We start from the raw sequence: 22,070 nt of genomic DNA on the forward strand, positions 1-22,070 counted from the left end.
AAATTTTTCTTCATGAAAGTGTATTTTATGGACAATGTCTATTTTTACCTTGTTGTTCATACAACTATATACTTTAGGAACTTCATCAAACCTATGAAGAAAAACAGAGTACCATTTATATTTTAGAACATTAAACCTAGAAATATAATGCAGCACAAAAAAAATGAGACACGTGTAGTGATATACAAAGGTGCCCCAAGACCTAACAAAAATTGTCAAACTGCAAACATTTAAACATGAAACAAACCTGTCTTCAAAATAGGAGTTAAAGAAAAACATCTGGAATAGACCTCGAAGTATTAATACCAGTCACTTGTTTCCATGCTTTTTAAAAAGCATTATTATTTTTGATGAAGCTTAAGGACTAAAAAAGATTTGCAAAAACTTAATGGATTTGGAGTTCTATTTTGTAGTTTATAAAATCTGTTCCTAAAGGTTTCTCTGTGAATTTATGAAAGACAAGCTGTATTATAACTGAACCACACAACCTTGCTATAAAGAACATTAATGAATTCTTCCAAAATGCTTCTTTCGAGTATGTTACTTGGGGTTTTTTCATGTTGTTTTTTAGGCACTGCTTTCTTTGGTTCAAATGTAAAAGGTAATGTAAATTAATACAAACTTCTGGAGGGTAATTCAGAAATTTAAATGCATATACCCTTTGAACCAACCATTTCAATTTTAGGGCCCTGTTCTGCTATTTAGTGGCAAATGATTTATGTACACATACGTTCAAATGTGATATTGTTAGTTATAAGGAAAAAGACTAGAAAACATATGTCCGCCAACAGGAAATTGGGTAAAGTTTCATGAAGCCCTACGCAGACCTTAAAAACAATGAGACTCTTAGGTGTATGATGCAAGATGCATCCAATATACTAAGTGCATACCATATATAATACTGAACTGCAAAGCAGTATGTCAAGTCATATATATCATACATTTAAGAGTATGCTTTTTGTATTAACAGTTCTGAAAAGACATGCACTAAAGTAAAAAGAGGGTTGGATTAATCATGAAAAATAAAGTGACTTCCAATTTCTACCTCATACTTATTACTTGAGCTATCTTTTTAACAAAAGCATAGTTTCATATATTACCCTTTCCACTAAACTTTAAAGATTAAGATCTTTAACAACAAAGCTGATATGAAAACAATAAACGTTTGCTACCTAAATCTAGTTATATATGTTTAATTCAAAGTTATTAAGCCAAAATACTTACTTTGAGTTTTCGTAAAATAATGCCAGAGGTCTTGTTAAAGTTGCAAATATTTTTCGGATCATAGAAGGCAAAGAAATATGTCCAAGTACATTGGAAAGAATGCTGGTGATTGAGTTGCCAATAGCGAGGAGAGTATCAGAATGTACTTCCTTGAGGCTCAGAGTGTGGAAAGAATAGATCACTCTCACAATAAGTTTAAATAAAGAAGCCAATTTTCCCAAGGGCTCCTTCTTCTTTTTGGACCAATCTGAAGGTCTCTGTGGTGCTAGGATAAAATTAAACTTATTAAAAACTCAAGTGTGTTCAAAAGTGTCACTGTTCATATTTACAATTTATGTCTCATGTTTACATGACATCTACATCTAATACATGTGTTTCTGTAGAGTGATACCCACAAATCTTAAAATGAAATACCATTAGTGGATAAACATCACTACAACATTATCTCTAAAAGAGAATCAGAGATAAGGGAAAACTGGCAGAGCTAGAATAAGAATTCCACAAAAATGACTCTATTTTCTCTAAGGAATTTTTAAATGCATTAAAATTTTTATTTTATAGTCTCAGAATTTCAACAACTAATTTGTAAGAAAACACTAAATTATATAAGCTGTGCTCCAAAATTAAAAGTTTAAAGTCCATTTTAAAAATAAGAAACAAGATTTCCCTTAGAATCATTGCTTCCTGGCTCATCTATAGTACACTAAACCCCACAAATTAATACTGAACAAGTCAGAGATCCAAATCCTCAGAAATAATACAAGGGAAAAAGCCTAGATTTAAAGAAAAAGATGTATCTCCAACGGCTTGGGACTTAATGCTGACGGAGCAGATCTGGCAGTGCCAGGATGGTGCTGCTGGAAAGTGAGCAGTTCCTGATGGAGCTGACCAGGCTCTTCCAGAAGTGCCGGTTGTCGGGCAGCGTGTTCATCACCCTGAAGAAGTGTAAGCAGCCGTGGATGCAGCAAGGCCGGAAGGGAGCTGGGAGGCCGAGCGATGCCCCGGCCCGGGTGCCCAGTGACTGGGCGCCAAAGGCAGAGTCTGTCTGCCGCGCGTCCCCCGCCTTCCCGTACCGTCCTCCACCTGATGATGGTCGAACTAAACCCATTCCAAGGAAGGGTTCTGCGGAGGGCTTTGAGCCCTCAGACAACAAGTGTTTGTTAAGAGCTACTGATCGGAAAAAGATCAGCACTGTGGTGAGCTCCAAAGAAGTGAATAAGTTTCAGATGGCTTATTCAAACCTATTGAGAGCTAACATGGATGGGCTGAAGAAGAGGGACAAAAAGAGCAAGAGTAAGAAGAGCAAAGCAGCGCAGTGAAGGGCACCAGGTTTCCTGCTTTCACCAGTTAACCACTGAGTTGCTATTTTTCCTTTGGTTTTTACTTTTGGCCACAAAGCTGGGTTTCTGATTCCTCTACAATAACTGTTTTCATGTGAGATTAGGGTCATTTTTGGATGGAAGAAGGGCTGCAGTGTTTACAGGGTAGTTACAAGAAGCCAGTTTATTTTATATCTGGCTAAGTGGTCTGTGTTGTATGATTGTATGTTTCTGGATGATAGTTTACAGTCTCTGTAGCCGTCTGTGAAGAGCACTGTATCATTTAACCTGTATATATCAGTTAAAAAAAAAAAAAAAAAAAAAAAGAAGAAAGAAAAAGATGTATCTGTCCAACTTTCCTTTGCACCCTTCTTAGACTCCATCTCTCTCCAGGGATAAACCCATTATGTCTTTCAAGAAAATCGTACCTATTCCAAAATTACCTTTGTTTCCCTCAAAGAATCCATTCTTTTAAGGTTAAGATATCTCAGATTTAAGAGAAAACTCTAATGCTTATTAATTAAAAATATCATGTGGTGAAATGAAAAACAAGTGTTGCTACTGAAAGGAAATCAACCTTCTTCCCTAGAATCAGTTTTCCATACATGAATAATTTAAATTGGAAAGGCCACCCAGAAATTCTTGCCTAGTATGTTGAGGCTGAAGACAGCCCGTAGTCAGGGGAGCAGTTACATACAAGAGACTGATCAAACAGTATATATGCTGAGGCAGGTAAATAGAGAAAAGGGATATCCAAGACTAGAATAAACCTTACGATATGAGAAAATAACTGAAAGTAATTCTAGAGAAACATAACTGTGTAGTTCACAAACACACCAATGTATTTCCCACCTCTGTCCACTCAGAGATCCAGAAGCAGTGACACCTTAATAGCAATGAACAGATTTTGGTTTCTAAATGCCATTCTCAGCTAAAAGGAACCATATTTCTTGGAGATATGGCTAGTTCCAGGCTGAGGCAGGGAAAAATATAAACATCTTATGTCAAAGTTCTCAAAGAATAATGGAAACATATGAAAAGGTTAATAGACACCAACAAGAACATTAAATTTTAATAGAAATAAATTATAGCCTACTGAATAACAGAAATCCATGCTGATAAAAACAAAATAAATAGGGGACAAAGGAAGCTATATCTTACATTAGGATGTCACTTGCACCTGTAAGTGTCTGGTGCTTAGTGGCTTGATAAATAATTGTAGAATGGTTTATTATGGGAACATAATGAGATAAATAATTAAAATGGGGACAGCTTTTAGAATTAATGTAATTAAAGCAAAGGAGATAAACTCCTTGATACAAAGTAACGTAATTAAATGAAACAACATGAACTACCACTTTGGGAAACATCATAGTGTTTTAAGCAAGAAGCATCAGTGGCTGAAAAACTCATGGGTAAAAGTATGCTGGGTTAACAAGATATTTACACAGTCTCAAAGTACCTGCCACAAAACATTAACTTATTAATTATAAGTATTTACTAATTAACTTTACAGTGGAAAACCTGGCAGATACCATCTTAACCAAATAGTAAATGTTAATAACATCATTAGCAATGGGACAAACTGACTTGTGTGCCTGTTGACATAATGCACTGAAAAATATACTTCTGTAGTATCCCAGTGAAGAAATGAAATCTCAATCTAATCCTGAGGAAATACTGACAGAGCCCAATTGAGAGACGCTCAGAAAGTAACTTTATTTGTATTCTTTGCTTTTTTAAAAAAAAGATTAATTTAAAAAAATTAATTTATTTATTTTATTTATTTATTTTTGGCTGCCTTGGGTCTTCATTGCTGCACACAGGCTTTCTCTAGTTGTGATGAGCAGGGGCTACTCTCTGTTGCAGTGTGCAGGCCTCTCACTGCAGTGGCTTCTCTTGTTGTGGAGCACGGGCACTAGAGCGCAGGCTCAGTAGTTGTGGTGCATGGGCATCTTCCCAGACCAGGGCTCGAACCCGTGTCCCCTGCATTGGCAGGCGGATTCTTAACCACTGCACCAGGGAAGCCCTGTACTCTTCACTTTTAAAGGTCGTGAAAGACAAGACTTGGGAAATGTTCTAGATCAAAGACTTGTCTACAAGTACTTTGAAATGGTTCCAGGAAATAAAAATAAAAAGTATAAAGGGGAGTGGGGGATGAAAATAATAAGACAAAAGCAATCAACTGATAACTGAGGAATCTGAGTAAAGAATGTTTAGTGCTGGGCTTCCCTGGTGGCGCAGTGGTTGAGAATCTGCCTGCTAATGCAGGGGACACGGGTTCGAGCCCTGGTCTGAGAAGATCCCACATGCCGCGGAGCAACTAGGCCCGTGAGCCACAACTACTGAGCCTGCACGTCTGGAGACGCTCCGCAACAAGAGAGGCCACGACAGTGAGAGGCCCACGCACCGCGATGAAGAGTGGCCCCCGCTTGCCACAACTAGAGAAAGCCCTTGTATAGAAACGAAGACCCAACACAGCCAAAAATAAAAATAAATTAAAAGAAGGCTCAACATTAAAAAAAAAAAAAAAAGTTTAGTGTCTGTGTATAACTTTTGCAATGTTTCTCTAAAACAAATTACAAAATAAAAGTTATCCCAAAACTCTCAAAGTGATCCTTATGCATATTTATGAATAATAATAATTTTCTTTCAACTAGTTCTAATTTTTGTCTCCTCTCCTCCTCAACTTTTGCTGGCAGCTTTTAGAAATCTCCCCTAGTTTCCATAAATTTAAACAGCAAGAACACCTCTTGCAAGACAAGGAATGAAGACAAAAGACTTCTAAATTCTGGGTTTACAGATCATGGATAGAATGGATATTCAGTTAATTCTAATTTTTCAGAAGTAACAAAATAGGTAAAATTATGTCCACCTGGAGCTCATCGTCTTGCCTTATCAAACTTTGGTGGCTTACAAAATAATTTCTGATTATCATCTGTTATATAACTGTTATAGTTAAGATATTTAGAGAATTTTATTTTTTGGACTAAGAGGTAATCAGATTAAGTGTTGCTCAGCCCAAAAGGGGGCTGAGATTAAAAACAAAAAATCCAAGCACATCCATTTCTGTGGCATCAAGGCTGGGATGCTCTGACCTGTAATACACTTTAGTCACATAACATCTTTCTCTACATTACTATTTAAAACCGAAACACCCCCCAAAAAACCCAAAAACTCCCCCCCAAAAAACCCTAAAAATATTTTATGTTCTAGTAATCTTTACACTAATTCATCAAAGATAGATCTTATTAAAAGAAAACTGAGGGACTTCCCTGGTGGCACAGTGGTTAAGAATCTGCCTGCCAATGCAGGGGACACGGGTTCGATCCCTGTTCCAGGAAGATCCCACATGCTATGGAGCAACTAAGCCCGTGTGCCGCAACTACTGAGCCTGTACTCTAGAGCTTGCGAGCCACAACAACTGAACTCGCATGCCACAACTACTGAAGCCCGCGCACCTAAAGCCCATGCTGCGCAATGAGAAGCCACCGCAATGAGAAACCCACACGCCGCAGCAAAGAGTAGCCCCTGCTCGCTCCAACTAGAGAAAGCCCGCACGCAGCAATGAAGACGCAATGCAGCCAAAAATAAACAAATAAAATAAATTAAAAAAAAAAATAAAAAAGGATATGAACCTTAAAAAAAAAAAAACCAAAAGAAAAGAAAACTGAGTATGTTCCCAATCTTTCAACAGGAAAAGTAACCTTTAAACATCCACATTTTTCATTACTGGAAGGTTCTTTCCTATACAGTATGAAAATATATAATCACTGGTAGAAATATATAAGTTCAAAGAACCACTTAGTAGAATAAAATAACTCAGTATTTATTACAACATAATTTAGAATTAACCAAGGAACATAGTTATAAAAATAAGACAACTTGTTATGATTTTAATTGTCCAATTTTATACAGTAAAAATTGAGTTAAACTTTTAGCATCATTTTAAATTTCCTGTAGAACCATAACTGATTAATCACTGCCACGATTTTCTATGCAGTTGAATGTCAATTTAATGATTATTTCAAATCAGGCTACCAAATAAGAACATTTTAACAAATGTCCAAGTTTTTTGTCCAGATAATCCCTTGTACCAGATGGAGTAAGTAAAATCATTTGTATTATCAGACAATCTCTAAATAGGACAATATTTATGTTTCTGCATCATAAAAAGGAGTTAGATTGGGGGGGGAGGGTGAGAGAGACACACACACACAGAAAGAAAGAGAGCAAGCATGTGAGCTACTAGCATAGTAACTAACATGGTTACACAGCATCAAAAGTAGGTAAAATGAGATGGGAAAAGCTATTAGGATTTGCCCTGACAACAGTTCAGACAGCCATGTTTATGATATATAAGGTAAGCAAATAAAATACTTACATTTAATTTTGGGCTGATACTTAATATTATATGGTGAAAACTCGATGCAATCAACCATTACAGTAATAATATGAGTGATCCTATCCAAGAACAATAAATTCTAGGAAAGAATAGTTAAGTATTATATTAGAATCTTTTAACTACTGGCATGGTTTATATAAAGTATAAGCATGAACAAAAATATAAGACTAACTCCCACATATAACATATAGTAACACACATGTCATAGCTTATACCATTTAAGGTACATTAAGTATATGGTTATGAATATTTCCCAGTTAACTGCTGTGTGCCAAGTACTATACCTTTTTTTTGTTTCTCAATATTTATGGAAAATAATTCAGCTTTAAGATGCCCATAAAACTCAGCATATAAGCCAATAAACTGAAAATGGAAGAGCTAGGTTCAAACTTAAGATTCTTTACCAAATTTCTCTTCAAAATTACAAAAGCGTTCACTAAACCCAGCAGAAACAAAATGTGAAATGTTGCTAAAGCTCCCCGATACCCTTTCCTCCTCCCTCCTCAAATCCAAATGAAATAAAAATAAACCCTTAGAAGCATCAGACATTTTTCTGGAAACTTTTTTTAAAGACGGGGGGCAGGGCTTCCCTGGTGGCGCAGTGGTTGAGAGTCCGCCTGCCGATGCAGGGGACATAGGTTCGTGCCCCGGTCCGGGAAGATCCCACATGCCGCAGAGCGGCTAGGCCTGTGAGCCATGGACACTGAGCCTGCGCGTCCGGAGCACTCCGCAACGGGAGAGGCCACAACAGTGAGAGGGCGCGTACCGCAAAAAAAAAAAAAAAAAAAAAAAAAAAGACAGGGGTGCAAGGGAGACTGAAAATAGAACAAAGTAAATCCCAGCACCATGAGTCAAAGAACACCTCAAAAACAGTGAGCTTTCCAAGAAGAAACTGAGTAACAGAAGACACAGGGAGGGTTCTGAGAAAAAGATATGATGGTCATTATAAAAATCAAATGGGTAATTAAGACTACTGAAATTAAAGTTCTATAACACAGTTGCTCTTCTTTTATTCTCCATTACCTTTCACTTGTCCAATTCACTGGACTAATTCACATGTCTGCCACTAAAGACAACCTCCCCCAGTCAGTGTTAAGGACCAAGAGGAGGAAGGGAGAGCCCCCAGTTAACCTAAGAAAACCACATGGAAGGTTCAGTACAGATGATAACCTACACATCCATATAGAAAAGATGTTAAAGCTCCAGTGCTTCCTTCTTGCTCACAATTACAAGGCAAAGCTTGCTTGTAACTACAATTGGCTATCAAAGCCAGAAAAACAGGGGATCTCTCCTGGGTTAGAAAACACATTCCAGCTACCAATATTGTTCAATATTAACCTTTACTGACAAATATGAAGAAGGTGTGCTAAATACCAATAGAACTAATCCACGAGGAAAGAGGTAATAACAGAAACAGAAGAAAACTACTATCTTCAAAGAGGAAATCATATCCACTTAAAAACATAAATGTAAAAATAAAACTATTATAAAACACCTCAGCATTTAAACAAAGAATGGAAACAGAAATATCAAGGTCCCAGAAAGCAGTACCAAAAATAAAGCAAAACACAAACAGATATAAAGAAAGAAAAGTAACAGACATAGAAGATGACACCTGAAGATCTAAGCACTCTTCCTGAGATGAAGGCACAGCTCTTTAGATTGAAAGGGTCTACCAAGTACTTAAAACAGTTTAAAAGATGCCTCAAGACACACCATGGTGAAATGTCTAAATTCTAAAGGCAAGAAGAAAACCCAAAAACTTTACAAACTAAAAAAGAGGTTAATAACAAAAAAATTAAAAATTAGTGGGACTTCCCTGTAGTCCAGTGGGTAAGACTCCACACTCCCAATGCAGGGGGCCTGGTTTTGATCCCTGGTCCAGGAACTAGATCCCACGTGCATGCTGCAACCAAGTTCGCATGCCACAACTAAGAAGCCCACATACCATGCTTCAACTAAAAGATTCCCGCATGCCACAACTAAGACCTGCTGCAGCCAAAATAAATAAATGTTTTAAAAATTATTTTAAAAAATTAGTATCAAACAATGCATTTGTAACAGTAAGAAAAATAATAATAGTCTTAGATGCATATTTTGTAAAAATGAAAAAAATTTTACAGAAATGAAATGAACAGTATCTTCAAAACTGATAAAAATTTTTCTGAAACCTAAAAATTGTAACTAATTACTTAGTTACATATTTGACAAGGAATTATCAGTCACATACATGTGTGTTATTCCCAAAATACAAAAATTGGACAATGAGGAACTCCAATCTCACTAATGAAGATATACGCAAAAAATTTTAAAACACTTATCTACAATGTTTTAAAAGATTTTCACTGTGACCAAGAAGTGCCCTTCTCAAGGACACAAGTTTGGTTTAACATACGGAAATGCACATTACCAACAGATCTCATATACTCCAGCAGCAACCAAATATGGGCAGCAAAGAGACCATACATAACAGCTGAAAAACAGCTTTAAAACTTCCAAAAAAAATCAAGCAAGCTTGGTTAAGTTTAGAATTAAATAAATATTCCTTAATAGAAAAACTCAACATTATAAAGATGTAAATTCTTTTCCAAATTAATCTATAAATGCAATATAACCAACCAATGACAAAATCCCAACAGGGTATTTTATAAAACTTGATATATTCTACATTTCTTGCAGAAGAGAATAAAGATGTAAGCCTACCCAAGACAATAATTTAAAGGTGAAAACTGAGGGTCAAGCTTCTCCCTAACAATTATAAAAGCCTTCAACAAACTCACTGTCTAGGTGGCCAGATAAAAGCCAGGGATATACATCAACAAGACAGAAAGTCCCTAACCTCATGGAGTGTGGGGGGGAAGTTACAGAATGAAGTACACAAACGATTCTGATAACAAGATGCTCAGATAGAAATTAACAAGACTAATTAAATAAGATTCTTTGAAGAAGGAAGCACAAGCTTCAAGGGCAGTTGTAAGCAGTTCAGATTTTTACTCCAAATGCAACAAAAAGCTACAGAAGTGTTTTAATCTGATTTACATTTTTAAAGTCGCTCTGACAAATACTATAGTACCAAAATACCATAATCAGAATTATGCCAATATTTTTAAAAAGAGATTATAAATACTTCTACTCTTCTCTGTAGGGGTAACCACTATTAAGAGCTAGAAAATCTATCTTTTTAGATGGAAAAAAACATTCTTCAGAGTAATAAATAAATTTCAACTGGCAAGAACACTGTATTCATGTACATATGTGAGCATAAATATGTAACTTATGGGTAGAAAGAAAGAGGTCTATTCTAGAATGATACATACCAAACTGCTGACAGTAGTTGTTGCTCTTTTTATAGAATAAGGGAAAGGAGTGAATAGGAACCTACATTTTTAGATCTACAAACTTCTAGAGGATAGACTTTAAAGAGCTAACAGATATGATAAAGCAAGGTCCAGGACAGTAAGGTCCTTGTACGGTTCATCTAGAATGGCACAGACACACAACAGAGTAGTAAAAACACATCACTGTTAAATGGTCCTGATACATGGACCTTAGAGTCCAAAGACACAAAACTTTTTTGCAAAGCTGTTACTCGTTTTATACACTAACTTCATTACTTATAAACTAAAAGCATTACTAAATGACAGTTCACAAATGTTATCTCTATTTACTTGAAAAGAATCCTTTACATGCAAAAAAGGTCAGTATCAGGATAAACTCACTGAAAGGCCTTCATCTTCCAAACTGGACATTATCTTGGAAGAAAGTTCCTCACAGCACAAATTCTCCTCTGCAGTTGCCACCAAAGCTGCACAGCGAGCAAATGCTCTATATAATTCTGACCAAGTTTTAAGTAAGGTCTTCATGGTGGCCTAGTAACAATAAAAAAGAAATTTAGAAAACACATCTACACATCAGAACACCTAACAGAATACATCTTTAACATTTTAAAAACACGGTAACATTTATAGGTGTCAAAGAGGAGACTAGTATAGGGTAGTGAGTTTGCCCACCTCCACAGAGCTCTAACTGAAGAACTGTAATAATGCCACAATACCAACAATTATCAAAGGTCAAGAGGAACTTCTCTCTTCCTTCACCACTTTCCTTTCTCCTAAGCTGATTATAGGTCATAAGAAAGTCTTGTTTTAGGTAAAATTACTGTAGGGGTTCATTATAAAGGGTGACATAATATTTTCAGAAAAATGCAAATTCATCAAGAAAAACTTTGCCTTACCGCTGGAATTTTTTGTGCTGAAAAAATATGGTTTATTGGTAAAGTCAGTGCACAATAGATGGCACTAAAATTATGTTCTAAGGCATCACCTTGATTCACTTCATTGGTCTGAAACAAGAAAAATAATGAAGAAGTTAGACAAATTACCATCTAATTCTAGCCTGAAGTAGTAACATCTTACTATGTGTAGTCAGTAGAATTGTGTCTCCAATGTTGAGATGTTCAACAGATGGTGAACTCCTAACCTCTGCAAACTTTGGAAATAGGGTCTTTGCAGATGTAATCATGCAATAATGAAGTCATGCCGGTTTAGGGTGGGCCCTAATCCAATAACTGGCATCCTTATAACAAAAGGGCAAGTTGAATAGACAGAAGCTACTTTGAAGAATGCCATGTGAAAATGGAGGCTGAGACTGAAGTGATGCATCCACAAGCAAAGGAACATCAAGAATTACTGGAAGCTAAGAGAAGCATGGAACACACTCTCCTTCAGAGCTTCAGAAGAAACCAAACCTGCCAACACCTTGATTTTCAAATTCTGGCCTCAAGGGCTATAAAAAAGTAAATTCCTATTGATTTAAGCCATCAGTTCATGGTAATTTTTTAAGCAACCCTGGGAACCAACACACTGGTTTTAAGTCCTAAAAAAGAATCCCAAAGGTGACTCCAAAATCTTTTACTATACACAGAAGGTACATTCAAGCAAGGACTTATAAAAAGGGCCTCTAGCATCCTTTAAACAGTTGGAAATTATTTATGAACATAAACTTTTTTCTTCAGGAAGAATATGTTTAATGGAGTGTTGGCTCGAGCAGCCAAAATAAGGGCTACTGTATAACCACATAAAAAATTCCTTGGAGTCTTCACTCCATTTGAGAGTTATAACAGACTATTTCCCAAAGAATAATTCCATTTAAAGACTGATGAACAGATAAAGCAGCTGATGAACTATTAATAGTGACAGAACTTGAGCTCCATACGCTGACAATATTGCCACTTTATAAAGTAATTAAATGTAAGGGTTAGTCAACTCTCAACAACTAATGATTTAGGAACTACAATATGGCTTTAAGGTAATCACCAACATAGAATCCCATCAACCATGGGATCCTAAGAATATACAGTCTAGTCAAGATACCCATATTATTCCCCATAGTACAAATGAAAGAATCCAAGATATAAACAGGGGAATCTGTATATATCATGTAAGCCTTCTGGCTTTCTAATTACTGGAGAAAATGGACTGTTTAGTCCCCACTAAGTTATACTTTCTTGAATAAGGCAGAAACATGATGAAATCAGCTAATCTAAAGAGTAGAAAATTAACCAATCCTGTAGAAAAAAATATGCAATATCTTCCATTCAAATACAAACTTCTATTCATATACCCCTGTGCTCTAACAAGGAAGAAAAAAAGGAAGATATTAAATTTGGGGGAAACATGCAGCTAACTTATATCATACCTGATTTATCAATTCAGTTAATGGGGTGACTATAATACTCCACATTCTCCAAAGATGCTCCTTGTTTTCCAACTGCTTTGCATTTTGATTAATAACATTTAAGACAGAGTCACTGAAAGCTAGCGGTGAAGTTGGACCAGAAAGAACACAGCCTACAAGTGTTTCCAGGTTGAGAAAAAACCTGGAGGAAAAAATTTTCAACTATGCATTAACTGTACGTTCTTCGAAAATACATTAATTACATTATAGCAAGGTTATAAAAATAACTGACAAAAAAAGAATCCCAACTCTTATTTTGATTTTTTTCATTTTTAAAAAATTTAGAGTAAGTCAAAAGAATCATTCATCACATGACAAACTTTCCAAGATAAACAAAATAGTTTGTTTAAAATTACCTTTCATCTTCTACACCACATGCCAACAGATTATTGAAAATTAACTGAATTAAGAACAAAGCAGGAGTCCCCTGAAAAAAGATGGGAGATGGCAATCAATCTTCCTGTTACAAACAGTATATTCTTCTTGTTATACTTGTTTTCTACAATCAATTATGTGAAATACGACCATTTTAAGCTTGAGAAATTTAACTTTCCAAATTACTTAGGAAATGACAAAAATGATAGCAAATGTACTTCCACAAACTACACACAAAAAGCAAGCTCTTTATATTTTAATCATAGCTGTTACATCTATGTGAGCAATTAAAGAACAGAGAGAGATTCCAGATATAAAAAAATTGTTGACTTAAAACTTGCTGGATCAATAATACCTACATCCAGAAGATATTAAATATATTTCACCATAAGTAACCCAATGCTACTAAGCTTCCAAAATTTATAACAGTAACCAAAACTATTATTATATAAAAGCAAAGAGAAAACTTTCCTTCTAGACCCTTTGTTTAATCCAGGAAAATAGTTCCATTAATAGTGCCATACTTAATTATTCACATTAATTATAATGAGTGTACCTTGTTTTATTGTGCTTTGCAGATATGGCATTTTTTACATATTGAATGTTTGTGGCAACCCTATGTCGACCAAGTCTATTGGCGCCATTTTTCTAACAGCATTTGTTCACTTCATGTCCCTGTCACATTTTGGTAATTCTCACGATTTTTCAAACTTAACATTGTGTGTCCTGACTGCTCCACTAACCAGCCATTATCCTGTCTCTCTCCATCTCCTCTGGCCTCCCCATTCCCTGAGACACAATACTGAATTTAGACTAAATAATAACACTACAATGGCCTCTAAATGTTTACGCAAAAGGAAGAGTTGCACGTCTCTCACTTTCAATCAAAAGCTAGAAATAATTAAGCTTAATAGGGAAGGCATGTCAGAAAGGCTAAAAGCTAGGCCTCTTGTGCAAGTTAGCGAAGTTGTGAACGCAAAGGAAAAGTTATTGAAGGAAATGAAAAGTGCTACTTCAGTGAACACAAGTAATAGTAAGAAAGCAAAACAGCCTTATTGCTGATATGGAGAACATTTTAGTTGTCTAGATAGATCAAACCAGCTACAACATTCCCTTAAGCCAAAGCCTAATCCACAACAAGGTCCTAACTCCTCAATTCCGTGAAAGCTGAGAGGTGAGGAAGCTGCAGAAGAAAAGTGTGAAGCCAGCAGAGGTTGGTTCACGAGATTCAAGGAAATAGCCCTCTCCATAACATCAAAGTGCAAGGTAAAGCAGCAAGTGCTCACACAGAAGCTGCATCAAGTTATACAGAAGACCTAGCTATTTAATAATGATGGTGGTTACTGTAAACAACAGATTTTCTACCTGTTGATAAAACAGCCTCGTATTGAAAGAAGCAGCCATATAGGACTTTCACAGCTAGAGAGGAAAAGTCAATGTCTGCTTCAAAGCTTCAAATGACATGCTGCCTTTTATTAGGGGCTAATGCAGCTAGTGATTCTAAGTTGAAGCCAATGCCATTTACCATCCCAAAAATACTAGGGCCCTTCAGAATCATGCTAAATCCACTCTGCCTGTGCTTTATATAAATGGAACAAACCCTGGATGACAGCTTATCTGTTCACAACATGGTTTACTGAGTATTTTAAGCCCACTGTTGAGATCTACTCCTCAGGAAAAAAAAAAAAAAAAAAAGAGAATCCTTTCAAAATATTACTGCCCATTGATGATGCACCTGAACACCCAAGCACTCTGACCAAGATGTACAATGAGACTAATGTTGTTTTCATGTCTGCTAACACAACATCCATTCTGCAGATGAAGGAGCAATTTCAACTTCCAAGCCTTTTTCAGAAATACATTTCATGGGCTTCCCTGGTGGCACAGTGGTTGAGAGTCCGCCTGCCGATGCAGGGGACGCGGGTTCATGCCCCAGTCTGGGAAGATCCCACATGCCGCGGAGCGGCTGGGCCCGTGAGCCATGGCCGCTGAGCCTGCGCATCCGGAGCCTGTGCTCCGCATCGGGAGAGGCCACAACAGTGAGAGGCCCGCATACATAAAATAAAATAAAATAAAATAAAATAAAATAAAAAGAAATACATTTCATAAGGTTATAGTTGCCATAAAGAGTGATTCCTCTGATAGACCTGGGCAAAGTAAACTGAAAACCTTATGGAAAGGACTCATCATTCTAGATGCCGTGAAGAACATTCATGATTCACGGGAAGAGGTCAAAGTATCAACATAAACAGGCGTTTGGAAGAAGTTGATTCCAACCTTCCTGAATGACTTAGAGGGGTTTAAGACTTCAGTGGAGGAAATAACTACAGATGTGGCAGAAACTGCAAAGAGCTAGAATTAGGATTGGAGCCTGAAGATGTGAAAGAATTGCTGCAATCTTATGATAAACTTCAACAGATGTGCAGTTGCTTCTTATGGATAAGCTAAGAAAGTGGTTTCTTAAGATGGAATCTACTCCTGGTGAAGATGTTGAAGACTGCTGAAGCGACAACAGGATTTAGAATATTACATAAACTTAGTTGATAAAGCAGCAGTAGGGTTTGAGAGGGCTAACTAATTCTGAAAGAAGTTCTACTGTGGGTAAAACGCTATCCAACAGCATTACATGCTACAGAGAAATCATTTGTGAAAGGAAGAATCAATCACAGCAAACGTCACTGTTGTCTTATTTTAAGAAATTCCCACAGCCACCCCAGCCTTCAGCAACCACCACCTTGATCAGTCAGCAGCCGTCAATATGGAGACAAGACACTCCAGCAGTAAAAAGATGACTCACTGAAGGCTCAGATGATAGGTAGCATCTGTTTAGCAATAAAGTACTTTTAAATTAAGGTATGGTTTTTTGTTTTGTTTTTTTTAAGGAATAATGCTATTTACTCACACTTAACAGACTACAGTATAGTGTAAACATTAACTTTCACATGCATTGGGAAACGAAAAATTTCATGTGACTTTCTTTACTGTGATATTCACTTTCTTGGCACCGGTCTGGAACTGAACCTGCAGTATCTCTGAGGTACACCTGTACTTTGTCTATCATTTTTTCCTTTAACATAATCAGCGTATTCAAATTCAATTCTCTTGGAACTTTGCAATCTAAGTTTCACTACCTTACGAAAAAAAATACCATGGATCTTTTTGTTTATTAGCTAATTCAGTATCATTACATTTAAGATACTTGCATTAAGAATATCCATATTAGCAACCTGATATGCTGGAGAACCTAATACTTTCTGAGGAAGTCCTTTAATTGTAATTTCCATGAGAACCTAAGAAAAACAAAAGGTTTTACTGTACATTAGCCATAAAAGTAGTACCTTACTTAGTAAAACTCTTATAGTATTAACTATATTTTTAACAATTTATTACAAGTAATGTTTTTTCATTAATGTAAATACATTCTCATTAGCTTAAAATGTTCAAATACAGAAATATAAATAATAAAATGATGAAGTCCTTTCTTATCTCCAGGAATAATCAATGTTACCAGTTTGGAGTTTATTTTTTAGACCTAAATTTCCATATATGTAAGTACAGAGAGAAACATAACTTCCTAGGCTAGCTGTCTTATACCTGTTTTATACCGTTAATGATATTGTACTGTAAGATACTCTGGAACTAATGTTCTTCACCTGACTGTGTTACAGAGTTTTCACATCAGTCTATGTAGACACGTTCTTAACTGATAAACAAATGTGCCGTTTGTTCAAACTTTTTAAAAATTAATGGTCCTTGAGGCTATTTTCATTTTTTATAGTACAAAAAGAAATTCTGCAATCAATTATGTACTCAATAGTGCCAGAAGCAAGTATTTCAAAGAACTGCTAACTAGAAGCTGTATCTAAGACACGCCTCTCAAATGTGACAGAGATTACCAAACTGCCATCCAAAAATATTATTATACTTGTATTAACCTGAATTATATAACATAAGTGAATAACATGACAAAAATAACTTGGTGAAAATAAGCTTTCACGTATTCTCATTTGAACAGACACTAACAATAATAATTAGCATTCATCGACACATTTATTTTGTTCCAGCCCCATAATGCTCTGCATTTATCAACTCATTTAATTATGAACTACTACTACATCTCTTCTTTATAGAGAGACAAGAAAGTAGACAGAGTGTCTAAGTTCATTCAGTTAATAGCTGGGCTGAGGTTCAACCTAGTCTGTACCAGAGCCCTTGCTATTAACCACTATCCTCTACTGCCACAGTAGATATGGTTGTCATGGCACATAAAGGAATCACTCAGAATCTACCTACGGGTGTAGTTTGTTCCATCTGCAGTTTATTTTGGGAAACTCACTATTACAAAAAGTATATCCAATTCACTTTTTCCCTCTCTACTATATAGGACATATTTAAAATGCAAAAGCTCTCCAAGATTATTACCAGATATTTTTTTAAATGTACATACTAACAATCAGTGGAACCCAGCAATCTTGTCACAAAATTAGTGTTCATCCGAGTTTCTTCAGTTCAAGTTTCATGCCCCTTATCCCATTTTCTCTGTACGGCCTATTCTTTTTCCTATGACACTGGAAGATTTCTGTAGTTGCCACTGTCATCATTTACTTTATTAAGAAGGTTTCAAATGACTCTATTTAGTCAATGGAACAGCATTTACTACAGGGCCAAATGGCTGATAAATACTTGATATAAAATATTTTCCCAAATCCTGATCTGTGGTAGTACCTTCAATATAAAATTCAATTTCAGAATATGGTTTTAAAATTCCAGCACATATAGGTCTTATACTTACCAGTGTTTTCAATACAGGAAATACTTCTGACTTCACTATGCTTTCCAAAGATTTTAATAGAAGAGTCAAAACTTCAGAACCTGGTCTCTCTTTTTTGTTACCTATCAAAAAGGAAAAGGAGGGGTACAGTTCTAAACATGTATTTTTAGGGGTGAAAATACAGTCTTTTCAGGGGTAAAAATATATGCTCAAAGAGCTATTAAAAAGTAATTTTTTTCTTACTAAATAAAGTGCTTTGTTTAAAGGTAAAGTCTGGAAGATAAAATACTTCAAAAAAGGATTTTAAAATTAATTTTATATATGAAAGCCAAACAATTCACTGAGTGCTATAAAAATCTTTTGATCATTATAGTGCTTACCAGATTCAATAACTGACTTCACCAAGCTAACTAGCTCCTTCCAAATAGCATTGACAATTACATCTGCCAAACAAAATAAAAGGTACTTTAGAATGAAATAGATATGACTACAAAAGCTCTCCCTTTCAAGCTTATACTACAGAAATAAACTGAGCAATACTTAAAAATTTAAAATATAATTCTCCTTGTAATAGTCAACCTTGTAATCAGTTTACAATATACTATTCACCTCATTTTTGTTTAAAGAAATATTTTTCAAAAGGACTGTTAACATACTCAGGGTAATTCTTTTTTTTCATCGACTGTATTTTCTGTATTGAAAACCTTTCACTTTTGAGACAAGGATTAAAGACTGAGAAGGATACCTGAAAGCCACTAGAAAAAAATTTTCCAACCACTACAATAGCACTCTATTTAATTTTTAAAACCTGTCATCATTACTTGATAGGCTTTAGAACACAGGAGTTTAGGTGTAGATACTAAAATCACAGAGCCTAGGTATGAATCATAGCTCCATCACTTACTATGTAACTTTGCACAAGTTATTTACTTCTCAGTATAACACAATCCCTTATCTGCAAAATAGGCTAACACAGAAGGTTGCTGTGAGGAGTCAATGAATTATATGTAAAGCTCCTGCAGCACAATCTGGAAACAGGTGGCACTATATAAACATTCACTATTTTTCTTTTTAAACACAGGTTTAAATAATAAAAATCTTCTCTTAAACATTTACCAGAAGCATCTTTTCTAATTGCAACAAAGCTATCACGAACAGCAGTGATAAATGTATTTGCATGTTTGGAAAAAAAAGAAGAGCTGCTGATTAATGGATGTTCAAGTCGCTCTAAAAGAGAAAAAAAGACAATTAGGCAAAACCAAAGCTTTATGAAATAAATTTCTCGATGTAAAATGTTAGGTGGTCTGATTATGTTTTCTATGAAAAAGATTTAGGGACTTCCCTGGTGGCGCAGTGGTTAAGAATCTGCCTGCCAATGCAGGGGACACGGGTTCGAGCCCTGGTCCCAGAAGATCCCACATGCCGAGCAAATAAGCCCACGCTCAGCCACAACTACTGAAGCCCGTGCGCCTAGAGCCCGTGCTCCGCAACAATGGAAGCCACCGCAATGAGCAGCCCACGCACCACAAGGAAGAGTAGCCCCACTCGCCGTAACTAGAGAAAACCCACACGCAGCAACGAAGACCAAACGCAGCCAAAAATAAATAATTTATAAAAAAGAAGATTTATAAAATCTTTCCTCACCCCAAAGTACAGTGTTCTGAACTGTGTAATTGAAATGATTTTAAAAACAATTAAATACCTAAGCTCAGCATAAGTTTGTTTTGCTTAGCAAAACTCAAGACTTCTGGACCCAACAAAAAATGAAGCAACATTTCAAGCCCCAAAACTTGTATAGAGGGGATTGTGGCCATTCCACCAAAATTTGAACTCAAGTTCATCCGGGGAGTTCCATATGGAGAAGCACCTTTAAACAAACAAACAAAATTGCTAAGTTATGTACGATTGAATTAGTTACCCAAATAAATATATTTTGTTTACTTCATTTCAATGCAATGTACTTTTAAAAGTAAATAATTTGTTTTTCAATAAAAGTTGAAGAGTTTTTGTTTAAAGCCCACAACAGAGTTCCTAATTAAATACTAATCTTACTGGGTTAAGAACAAGACTAGTGTCACACACCATTTAAATGAATTCTCAGACATTAATCCATACCTTAACATTAATATGCAGGCATTCCTAAAACTTAAAATATAAAAATTTGACTCAGAATAGTTAACGTAAAATAGGAACAGCAGGGCTTCCCTGGTGGCGCAGTGGTTGAGAGTCCGCCTGCCGATGCAGGGGACACGGGTTCGTGCCCCGGTCCGGGAAGATCCCACATGCCGCGGAGCGGCTGGGCCCGTGAGCCATGGCTGCTGAGCCTGCACGTCCAGAGCCTGTGCTCCGCAACGGGAGAGGCCACAACGGTGAGAGGCCCGTGTACCGCAAAAAAAAAAAAAAAAAATAGGAACAGCAAATAATTTTCTTTCACTGATATACATACTAAGCCACATTCCTTACATCTGTTAAGATCTGACATTTTAAATTATAACTCTAATATTCTAATTCTGAAACAAATGTTAAGAGTCTGTAATGCACTTCATATAATGTAGTGGAAAAAAGTTGATCTTATCCAACTACAATACAATGACAGCAGTACACAGTAACACATACAGAAAACAAACAAAACGATTTTGTGATAAGGCAGCCAAAATTATGTGAATTACATGGAGCAAAGACTTGATTCAAAGCCTTTTCGTAAAAATAAAGGAAAAAAACCCCAAGTAGGTCTATCTCTTACCTTTGTGTACAGGGGTCGCAGGATTTAAAGCTGGAGAAGTAGCTACACGAGATGAACTGCCTTGAGGTGAAGCATTAGAATCAATGCTTATTGTGCTTTGAATCAGAGGCACACAGACCTATTGGGGTTTAAAAAGAGAAAGAGATGGAGGGAACTGAATCTGTAAATATGTATAACTGTCCTATTTTTTTAAAGTCTTGCATAGGGGCTTCCCTGGTGGCGCAGTGGTTGAGAGTCCGCCTGCCGACGCAGGGGACACGGGTTTGTGCCCCGGCCCGGGAAGATCCCACATGCCACGGAGCGGCTGGGCCCTTGAGCCATGGCCGCTGGGCCTGTGCGTCCGGAGCCTGTGCTCTGCAATGGGAGAGGCCACAACAGTGAGAGGCCCGCGTACCGCAATTAAAAAAAAAAAAAAAAAAAAAAAGTCTTGCATAATACAGTTAAATATCCTTAAGAAGCGATCTCAATTGTTTTGATATGTTGAAATTTTTTTGGCCTTTTTGATGCAGAGGGTAAAAACTGAAACTTGGAAAAGTGAACATTTTTATTACAAATATATTTGCCCTAAATATGTACTATCTATAAATTTCAACTCTACATTCCAGATGGAAAATTATACACATAAATAGCTTTTACAGCTTTTACAAATAACATCTACATGAGTTTTAATGCTACTGGTAAACAGACCATTTTAAACATTTTTAAAAACACCTTAAGAAAATATGAACTAAGACAACTCCAAGCTTATTTCTAAGATCATTCCAATACCTGTCAAATGTAGCCAATGAGTAGATTGTGCCAAGGAATGGGTCGACAACTGGGTAAGATCAGCCTACTAGGAACTTAAAATGGTAGAATTTGAAAAAAATTATAACCCCAGTTACAAGTTACAATCAATGCCCAATTTTAATCAGTTCATGCTCTATCAAGCTTAAAAACTTCAATGTATTAAGCAATTAAAAATTTAAAGAGAACTTGCCAAAAAAAAATCCAATACTTGAGGAAGAACTGATAAACAGCAAAGTATGCAGGATACAAGAATGACATACAGAAATCTGTTGCATTTCTTTACACTAACATTGAAACATCAGAAAGTAAAAAAAAAAACCCTTTTAAAATCACATCAAAAAATAAAACACTTGTTGTACACCTGAAACTATCACAACATTGTTAATCAACTATACTCCAATATAAAATTAAAAAGTTAAAAAAAAACCCAAAAACTTAGGAATAAACCTGACCAAGGAGGTAAAAGTCCTATATGCCAAGAGCTATAAAACATTAATGATGACTTAAAGAAATGGAAAGATATCCCATGCCCTTGGATTGAAAGAACTAATATTGTTAAAGTGGCCATACTACGCAAAGCAATCTACAGATTTAGTGGGATCCCTATTAAATTACCCATGGCATTTTTTACAGAACTAGAATAATCTTAAAATTTATATGGAACCATAAAAAACCTAGAATTGCCAAAGCAATCCTGAGGAAAAAGAA

General features: G+C 36.0%; 1 protein-coding gene and 1 pseudogene across 10 annotated transcripts in view; one reads left to right on the forward strand and one right to left on the reverse strand.

Moving 5' to 3' along the window:
- RIF1 (replication timing regulatory factor 1) overlaps positions 1–22,070 on the reverse strand; it is a 65,800-nt gene that overhangs the window by 29,652 nt on the left and 14,078 nt on the right. For 8 of the 10 annotated variants that reach the window (XR_016394157.1, XM_022569707.3, XM_089916826.1 and 5 more), the window contains exons 11-23: positions 20,574–20,691; positions 19,533–19,697; positions 18,947–19,057; positions 18,211–18,273; positions 17,852–17,952; positions 16,263–16,349; positions 13,041–13,111; positions 12,646–12,826; positions 11,183–11,290; positions 10,668–10,817; positions 6,928–7,027; positions 1,225–1,489; positions 49–91 (exon numbers count right to left, since the gene is read on the reverse strand). Coding sequence is in view for 9 of the 10 variants with exons in the window: in XM_022569707.3 (XP_022425415.3) it covers positions 49–91; positions 1,225–1,489; positions 6,928–7,027; positions 10,668–10,817; positions 11,183–11,290; positions 12,646–12,826; positions 13,041–13,111; positions 16,263–16,349; positions 17,852–17,952; positions 18,211–18,273; positions 18,947–19,057; positions 19,533–19,697; positions 20,574–20,691 (1,563 nt within the window). In the remaining variant the exon portion in view is untranslated. The remainder of the gene's footprint in view (positions 1–48; positions 92–1,224; positions 1,490–6,927; positions 7,028–10,667; positions 10,818–11,182; positions 11,291–12,645; positions 12,827–13,040; positions 13,112–16,262; positions 16,350–17,851; positions 17,953–18,210; positions 18,274–18,946; positions 19,058–19,532; positions 19,698–20,573; positions 20,692–22,070) is intronic. The other 2 variants (XM_089916823.1, XM_089916824.1) reach the window with 2 other exon arrangements.
- Positions 1,943–2,995, forward strand: LOC111172756 (signal recognition particle 14 kDa protein pseudogene; annotated as a pseudogene).

This window comes from Delphinapterus leucas, chromosome 8 (genome assembly GCF_059928025.1).
Source record: "Delphinapterus leucas isolate spDelLeu-1000000601 "Yukka" chromosome 8, BTC_Dleu_Yukka2, whole genome shotgun sequence".
Lineage (NCBI taxonomy): Eukaryota > Metazoa > Chordata > Mammalia > Artiodactyla > Monodontidae > Delphinapterus > Delphinapterus leucas.